This window comes from Sphaeramia orbicularis, chromosome 21 (genome assembly GCF_902148855.1).
Source record: "Sphaeramia orbicularis chromosome 21, fSphaOr1.1, whole genome shotgun sequence".
In the NCBI taxonomy this organism is placed as follows: domain Eukaryota; kingdom Metazoa; phylum Chordata; class Actinopteri; order Kurtiformes; family Apogonidae; genus Sphaeramia; species Sphaeramia orbicularis.
This window is the reverse complement of record NC_043977.1, coordinates 7098901-7108141: the sequence shown is the minus strand read 5'-3', so window position 1 is coordinate 7108141 and position 9241 is coordinate 7098901. Positions and strand designations below refer to the sequence as shown.

At 38.3% G+C, this 9241-nt stretch overlaps 1 protein-coding gene across 1 annotated transcript in view; it reads right to left on the bottom strand.

The window, feature by feature from the left end:
* Positions 1–9241, bottom strand: part of LOC115412918 (leucine-rich repeat and calponin homology domain-containing protein 1-like) — a 115390-nt gene continuing 106149 nt past the window's right edge. Inside the window, 1 exon segment of the mRNA XM_030125598.1 lies at positions 1–1453. Coding sequence (XP_029981458.1) covers positions 1355–1453 — 99 coding nt within the window. The 3' untranslated portion in view covers positions 1–1354.

Sequence of the window (9241 nt, the reverse complement as noted above, 5' to 3'; positions counted from 1 at the left end):
TTTTTTTGGTTTTTTTGGCCGGGCTGTGTACATCTTCAGAACAAATCCAGACCTCCAGATTCATCTTTTCTACTTCGTATAAAGTCAGGATGCTTTGTCGGTGCAAACGATGCTCATACAGTTTCAGGTGCTCGTTAAAAAGCCTTTTTACGTGACTAAGTGTTTCATGTTTTTTAGACTTTTTCCGTCATATTTACACCTTTTGGCACATTATTCAACTGCGACCGCACCCATTTTTCTTCCGCAGATGACGAACGCTGCCATTCGGAAGATTGTGGATGGGGAAATCACGACAATGAGGCTCCGCGAAAACAGTTTAGTGTCCCGTCAGTGTCCGGTCCATCTGGTTCAGGGACATGCAAAGAACTCCACTGACATTATAAAACACATTTACCTAAAATATATTAGAGAAAAATATTTGGGGACTATTTCTCTTGAATGTGTACAACAGTCCAAACACATCTCAGCATAAATATCTTAATGTTTAAATACAAAGTGTAGTTAAAGTCATGTCCCTCTATTTAACACTATAGAGTATTTTGGTTTCATGTGTTCAGGGAATATTCACACGGATCAGTAACACCTCACCTGGAAATAAATCACCTGTTCATCATTGTCTGGTTTGTTCTGGAGTCGGACTGTGCATAGTCTGCAGGATATGGAGGTGAGTATTTACTGTTAAATGTTCAGAGTTAAAACAAAAAAAAAAAAAAACAACTCATTTCACTGATAAATCGGATGTGAATCCCAGTCCCTGCAGCTGGTTTTGTACAGTACATCAACAGATTTCAATAAAAGTTGGAATATTTAGCATAAAACACAAAAAAAGAGGAGAATCTGATGGGAGTTCACTATAACTTTTGCAAAAAATAAAGTCATTATATAATTCTGTATTTTAATTTTCACTGTCATATGGCTTTTTTTCTTCTCTTTTCAGGATAAAAAATGTACAGTTAAAAGTTAATTCTTCCCTCATGATTTGACTTTGCCTTAAAATTTGGGCTTTTTTTCTTCATTTTCTAATCCTCCCATGTTCAGGTTTATGAATTATCTAAAGAAGCCATTTTATTCTTGCGTTTTCCTGCAGAATTAGTGGTCGGAGGCTCATTTTCACCACCTCCGACCACCCCTCCCTGTGATAAATCAGTCATGTGCTGCTACTCTGAGTCCATGTGCTGGGTATCACACCACCCTGATGATCCCCAGTGAATTAGTATCAAACTCACTTCTGGCGGCTTTAGTTGCCTTAACACCGTTACGCATCCGTCAGAATAAAAGGAACACTGCTGTGGAGGTGGAGGATGCAGAATGAGGCCGGCGTCCGTCCGTCCGTTGGCGACGCTCGGGCCGACGCTCACGTGCACGAGGCCTCGTCCACCAGAGCCTGGACCGTGATGCTCACCTTCACCAGGCCTTTCTCCTCCAGGATGTGGTGAGGAAGACACAGTTTGTCCTGGGAAAGAAGAGGGGAGGAGTGTGGAGGCAGGTGTAAAAAGAAGACAGAGGATTTAGACCGATATGACCTGGTTTATCCATGTGTTCAGCTGGACCAGAAAGGCTTCATTTACCCTTTTATCACCAACACAAACCTAGAGCTGGTTCTGAGCAGTGGGCCACAACCATGGGTACAAACTAGGGATGCACAATAACTACTGGCACCGAAAATTATTTGTCTGATATTGAAAAAAAATGTCATTCAGATAATTCTGATCAAGTTTTCACTGATAAATAGAGCCCATAATAATAAATCTAAATTGCTCTGATGTCATGCATCACCAGTACACGGAGCATGTTGTTGCCTTGCCAACCGAGGGGGAGGAGAAGAAGACGACGGAGGAGGAGGAGAAGAAGAAGGAGGAGGAGAAGACGGAGGAGGAGAAGAAGAAGACGACGGAGAAGCAGGAGACAGAGGAGGAGGAGAAGAAGACGGAGGAGGAGGAGAAGGAAGAGGAGAAGGAGAAGAAGGAGAAGACGGAGGAGGAGAAGAAGAAGAAGACGGAGGAGCAGGAGAAGAAGAAGATGGAGGAGGACGAGAAGGAGAAGAAGGAGAAGAAGAAGATGGAGGAGGAGAAGAAGATGGAGGAGGAGGAGGAGAAGAAGAAGGAGGAGGAGAAGGAGAAGAAGGAGGATGAGGAGGAGAAGAAGAGGAAGAAGACAGAGGAGGAGGAGGAGAAGACGACGACGGAGGACGAAGACAAGGAGGAAGAGGTGAAGAAGACGGAGAAGGAGGAGAAGGAGGAGGAGAAGATGACGGAGGAGGAGGAGGAGAAGAAGCAGCTGCTTACTGTCTGAAAACAGCGGTCAATCATCACCAGATTCTGTCTGTGTCCATAAACAATCACTGAAACCCTTTGGTCTGTTGTCCAGTTGAAGCAGCCATAGGCTTTAGGTTCTGTAGAAGCATTTACTGGACTGTTAACGGAGTTTTACCACTGACTGGAAATAAGAATAAAAGAATTTGAAGAATGGGAACTATTGGTGTTTGTTATTGGTATCGGTTACGAGAAGCAGGAAGTTATTGGTTGTAAAAAAACACTTACTGTGCATCCCTAATACAAATACAGTGAACAGTATTAGGAACTAATATTGGAACACATTTTATACGTGTATTCCAACAACTCATTACAAAGAAACACTAAGTGTCACATATTTACAAAAGGCTAATGACAGACACATCAGATAACACTGCACATAGCTCAGTACCACCAGCAGCTGTAAAATAATGAAAATAACAAATGTTGGAGGAGCTGTGGGATGGTTGGGGGTCATACTCACATACTCTGGGATGGGCCCAAACTACAGACATTTTGGAGAAATATAAGGAACTGGAAAAAATGTTTGATACTGATATACCATTAGACCCTTTTTTTATTGGAAAAAGTTTTTTTTGTTTGTTTGTTTGTTTTTTTATCCGTGACTATGATTTTAAATGTTCTGCCTCTAAATTTCCAAAATATGCTTCATGTTCTGACTAAATAATAATTTTCTACCACAACTAACCATCTACTTTCTTCACATCTCACTGAGGAAGAAAAATCTCTCATTAAACTTTAAGGAAATATTGATGTTTATAAACTATTTGGACAAAGATATTGGGACACATCATGTCTGCAGCTGTAAGATGTCCTGTTCATGAGGATTTGAGATAAAAACATGAATATAACACCTGAATTCAATGTGTCTGAATACCTTTGTCCATGTGGTGTAAGTTGTGCTTGGTCATTTCCTGGACTGGTTGAAAGAGAAATAACTGGTTGAAGAAAATCTTACCAAGTGTTTTTTTCTCATTTCTAGTCCGAATATCTCATCACACTTAAAATAAAACATAATCACCTAAAGAGATAAGATATGAAAACTTATTTTTAGACAATAGATCTGGAAAATCTTATTTCAAGAAATCTTATTAACATAATTTTCACTTTTTCCACTGGCAGATTTTTTTGCTTGAATTAAGCAAAAAAAAAAAAAAATCTTGAATTCAGCAAAAACAACCAATGGAACAAGTGAAAATTATGTTGATAAGATTTTGTGAAATAAGATTTTCCAGATCTACTGTCTAAAAATAAGTTTTTATTTCTCACTGAAAAGTTACTTTGTAGGTGATTATGTCTTATTTTAAGTGTGATGAGATATTTGGACTAGAAATGAGAAAAATACACTTGGTATGATTCTGATTTTTTCCAGTGCACACACTGACTCTGAACCAACCCTGGACCTTCACCGGTGGGAAAAGGGTAAACGAGCAGGTAAACGAAATGTATAAAGCTGATGTTTTAAGACCTGGTTCATGTCACTTCAACCTCTGAGAACAACAGCAGACGACGAGTTAAACTGTATTTATTACCTCAGTCTTTCAAACAGTCACTTATCATACACAAGCCATAAATAAATCCATAAAAAACACCCTCATACAGAAAACCCACCCACACCCACAGCAACACACACTTTAAACATCTGTGCAGAGTCTGTGGCCGTGACAGCAGCTAAAAACCACCGCTGGGATTAATTCACATGTCAGTAAATAGACCAATAAATAAACCAGGAGCCCATGCTGTTTTAATAGAACAGGGAACAGAGGAAGCTGCTGCAGCGACTCAGCAAACAAACGTGGACATGGAGACAGTGTGATTTAATCTGACAGCCAATCAGCTGCGTTCACAGCCAGTATCCGGGCAGAAGTGATGTTAGTCAAGTTGCAGAGAAAAAGCAAATATCCACATCTGACATAAATCTGGTTTCAGGCAGAATTAGAAACAGACCAAACCATCCTGGATAAATACTGAGGCTGGTCTAGTTCTTCAGCGTACAGTCGGTTTGTTCATAGAAATAATGACAACTTAAAAACAGCAGATAAATGATACAAATAAAACCTACTCATCCAGTTTCCAAGCATCAAAGTTAAATGTCAGGGATTATAATAATAATAATAATAATAATAATAATAATAATAACTTAAGACAAATATTACATCTGATTATGGCTTTTGTTTTGTTGAAAATAATCCTTAAACACCACTCGACATGTTCATCATGTGCTTTCAATTCAATGTGGAAAAGTTCATCTTCATACATTCTCAAGTCTTTAAGAGCAGGATTTCTGCATATTTAAGTGCAAATTTACTAACTTTTAAGACCTTTTAAGACCTCAAGAAGGGAAGAAGTACCATTATTGCATCGCCCTCGCTTTCAAACAGCAGAAAAGAAGCAAAAAAGGAGGATCTGCATTTCTGTAAATGATGCAAAAACACAAACTTGCAATTGAATTCTTATTATTCCAGAACTACTTTGGTGCAAAATAGTAAAATTTAATGTCAAAACTAAAAATCCGTTTGCATTTGACACTTTCTGGGGTTTAATTTTGTGTATGTAGAAATGGAAATGAACATTCCCCCCAAAATAGGCTGAAGAAACATAAAATACTGATACTAATTTACCATTAAAGACTTATTAAAGACCTTTAACCTCCAGCATCCAGGTGAGCACATTGTGCACACTTCCTGTTATTAAAGGTCATATTATTTTTCACAATTTGTTTTAGGTTAGAATTTAAAAGTTGCTCATTTGTACATGATTTTTTACATTCTGACCCATCCACATTCTAAACAATGTTAAATTCCTACATTAACACCTTCTACCAAGTGAGTAAAAACTGACACATTTTAACCTTTAATATTTGACCTTCCACAAAAAAAATAAAAATAATGCATGTTAACCAATGTTGGTGTTAATCATCAACATATGTCAGGATGAAAAAAAAAAAAGTAATCCAATTTTTATGCGGTATATTGAAGAAAAAAACCCAAAACAAAACATGCCATGTTATGTTTTATGCAAATCTTTGTTCATTTTGTCCATTATTTTGTTCATTTTTTGTTTATTCTCTTTATTTTCTTCATTTTTGCTCATTTTGATAACTATTTTCCACAATTTTTTTGTTATTTTATTCATTTCCTTGACCGTTGTCTTCATTTTGTTCATTTTCTGCAATATCTAATGTTTTAAATTCTGTTTTCTTCAAGTTTTTTTTGTGTGTGTTTCATTTTTGCATCAATAAATATGGTTTGTTTACCATACAAACATGGCATTTAAAGGGTTGAAAATATGAGTTGTTGAGTATTTGGTATTTTTGTTTATGGCTCAAGTTGATGAAATACAAAAATTTTTTTAAAACAAACTGTATGAAAAATATGACATTTACAGACTTGTGTGCAGAGACACCGGAGGGTTAAAGTCTCTGCAAACCAAAACTAAAATAAAGACTTTTTAAGGATCCAAAGAGAAAGTGTAATACCTTTGATTAAAAGACTTTTTGGGGGCATCATATCAGACATATTTGTACCCACATGTTTAATACTTATATCTGTGGAATAGAAACAAATGGAGGGTAAGAAAGTGGCGACTGAATTTGGTGCACATTGGCCGAAAAATACATTTTATTGCTTCTCTTTCTTGATTATAAGCACTTTAGTTAGTGCACTTAAAACTCACAACGGACACTTAAAAACTATGAAAACTCATCCATACGTTCTTCTTATCTGTAAATATCTGGTGCCGACATCAGCCACGTTGTAGGAAACCCATCAGTTTGGTTTAGAACTGTGATATTTTGATGGTCAGTTGAAGAAAAAGAAAATTTCTGTGACTATTTAGGATTTGATATAAGATACTTAGCACTGTGCAAAAGGCCGAGGCCACCACATGCCACGCCATCCGAAATGTGAGCCTAAACCGTAAAATCTGAAAATAATAACAGTTCTAAGTTTCCTCTTTCTCTGTTGTTGTGTTGTTCGAAGCCGTAGTCACACGTTGGACGGTGTCACAGTAGGTTTACATTATGTCAAACAGGTGGTGATGAGCTACTCAGGGTTCCGACAGATTTCTACAGGTAAAATTTAAGACCTTTTTAAGACGACTTATAACAGAATTTAATGCCCATTTCACAGCCATACAGGCAAAAATTTGTGACTCTCAGAATTTAGGAAAACTCATGTCAATCAGGTGGAGAATGATCTTTTCTCTAACCAGGCGTTATTATATCCCCGAAATTGAGTTTTGGGGATATAATGGTTTTACCCTCAACGCTGGATGATCTCCTTGGTGTTTTGGCGATAACTAGGACAGATTTGGTTGGATTTCTTCTCCTTCATAACCAATATAGTGGACCCCTAGTGGAAAAGCCCTATAGATTTCAGCTTCTCTATGAGTATTATAAGTCATCCACATGGGGGCGCTTGAGTTGAACATTAGTATTTTGGACCTAAATGAAGCAATAATAGGCTGATAGAGATACAGTTTGGTTCATGTTCATCGTCTTACAAATGTCCACAGTTCATAGGGGGTCTTTTTCATTCACTAGGTGGAGTTTTTGTGGGAAAAACTGGTTCTCTGACCATTATTCTGCCACTATCAGGCCAATGTAGCTCAAATTGAGTTCATATTGATTGTCTGCCAATTATTGTGGATAGATTTATGTATAGCAGAGGATTGGTGGGATTCTGGGGATATACCCTTGCTGTCAGCCCCTGACAGCGTAAGCCTCATTAAATTTGTACTTCCTCATGTTTACTTTTAATTTCTGTGAACATTTCTCCTTGGGAGCCGCAAAGTTAGCGACAATTGGTTCCTAATTTCAATATAAATTGTCGGGTTGGAACAGGTTGAACTGAGTCAACTAACATTACTTTCTTTACAGTTTGGACATTTAACAGACATATTTAAACATAATACAGCCAACAAGTTTATGGCGACATAGCTGAAGACCTACCATATGAAATTTAATATCTTTTAAAGACTTTTTTTTCAGTATTTAATGTAGATTTGTAAATTCAAGACTTTCAAGACTTTTACGACCCTGCTGCTACAACTGCAGATGAAAAGAGCTGGAGCCCAGTCCAGTTCAGTCCAGGCCAGTCGAACCGTTTCCATCAATGGAGAAGCAGCAAAAGTCAAATTTGGATCACCATCAATATCATCACTTATGAGAAATGGGTAGGGGGATTAAAAAGTAATGCCACTAACATCCAAGTTTGTTTTTTCTATCAGCACAATGTGCCAAAAGTAAGTATTATTTTAACCCATAAAGACCCAAACATCCACTGCTAACCAAAACCATCTACTGATGTAAACTGTTTAATATCTGTTGCTCCATTAATCCTATCAATACATGTAAATAATTGGTGTAAAATACAGTTTTTTTCATCTTTTAATGGTGATCAGATATGACCCATTTGGACGTTCAGAGGCTCTGTAGTTACCATGGAAACACTGCATCTTCTCCAACATTGATTCACCAGTAAAACCCATGGAGCTGGATCAATGACAGTGGATGGACACACTGGGTTTATGTTCGCGTAATAATATTTTGCTGTAAGAGTCACTTTTTCTTCAGTTTTCTGTTTCTGATATAATAACCCTAAACTTTAATCTGAGCTCTTGTGAACATCTACATGAAAAAAGCAAAACACAAAGGATAATATTACAATAAATGGTGACACATCACCTCAGAAAGGTTAAATATAGAGAAAATAACATTTGGAAACTGCCAGAAAAGTAGCACTGGGTCTTTATGGGTTAAACTCATCAGTGGACAAGACTTTTCCTTCCCATGATGCTCTATTTCATCGGATAAACCAGCAAACCTGGTCCTGCAACACGGCGCCATTCACACATGAGAAAACCACTAAACTAAGCTAACGCTGCACACTTCCTGTCTCCGTTAGTTCCACTTGTACTTTATTGCATAGATGCAAGTCTTTGAGCTGAAACCAACAACTAGAAGATAAAACCAAACAACAGTCGAAAGTGAGGAGGCATCCAATAAGACGAAGAGCAGACAAGCTCCTCCCCTTTAGAGATAATATAAATTTTACTGATTCTACACAAATAACTTAAAATATATATATATATATATATATATATATATATGTACGACTACTGTAGCCAGCTTGTTGCCGGCCTGGTTTTAAGTCACAATCTTTAATATTACTATGATCTTATCTGTTGATGTAAACACTGGTTAACAAAGGAAGAGGAGAAAAGAGAGGGAGGGGCTTGCAGATGATTGACAGAGAGCTGTTGCTAGAGTTACGTCAGCTCGCTCCAACTATAGGCCACGAACAGCAGGACTAGACAGAGGATGTGAACCAGGCTCGAGCCAATAAGGTCCCACATTTGCCAGGCCGGAGGCGGGGTTTGAGTGGTGACAGAAACCAAAGAGGGAATCTCGCAGGAGGCGGGGCTCGGGGTTGGGATCGCGACTTCCTGTTTGCTGTCCGGAGAGGTTGTATCCAAGGCAACCAGTGCCCGAACAGCGGTGCGAACTGGCTGCAGGCGGCACTGGAGGATGTCATAGGGCGAACAGAGAGAAGACTGGAACAGGGGAAAAGGAGGAGGGGGCGGGGCAAAAGGAGGCGGAGGAAAGGGAGGCGGGAACGAGGACGGAAAGAAAATAAATGGAAGAGGAGCGGAAGTGGAAAAGGATGAAGTAGTTGTAGAAATGATGAGGAAAAAGGTGTGAATATAAAAAGAAAGGAGGTGAAAAGGAAATAAGAGGAAAATGATGGTGAGGAGAACGTGAAGACGAAACAAATTATGTGCAAAAATGAAGATGATGAGGAGGAAAAGAACCGAAGGAACCCAAGGGAAGAGAATGAGGAGGAGGTGGTTCAATCCAGAAAGCCGAAAAGTAAAACAAAAAAAAAAAAGAAAGAAAGAAAGAAAGAAAAGGCAGGAGGTTAACCAAT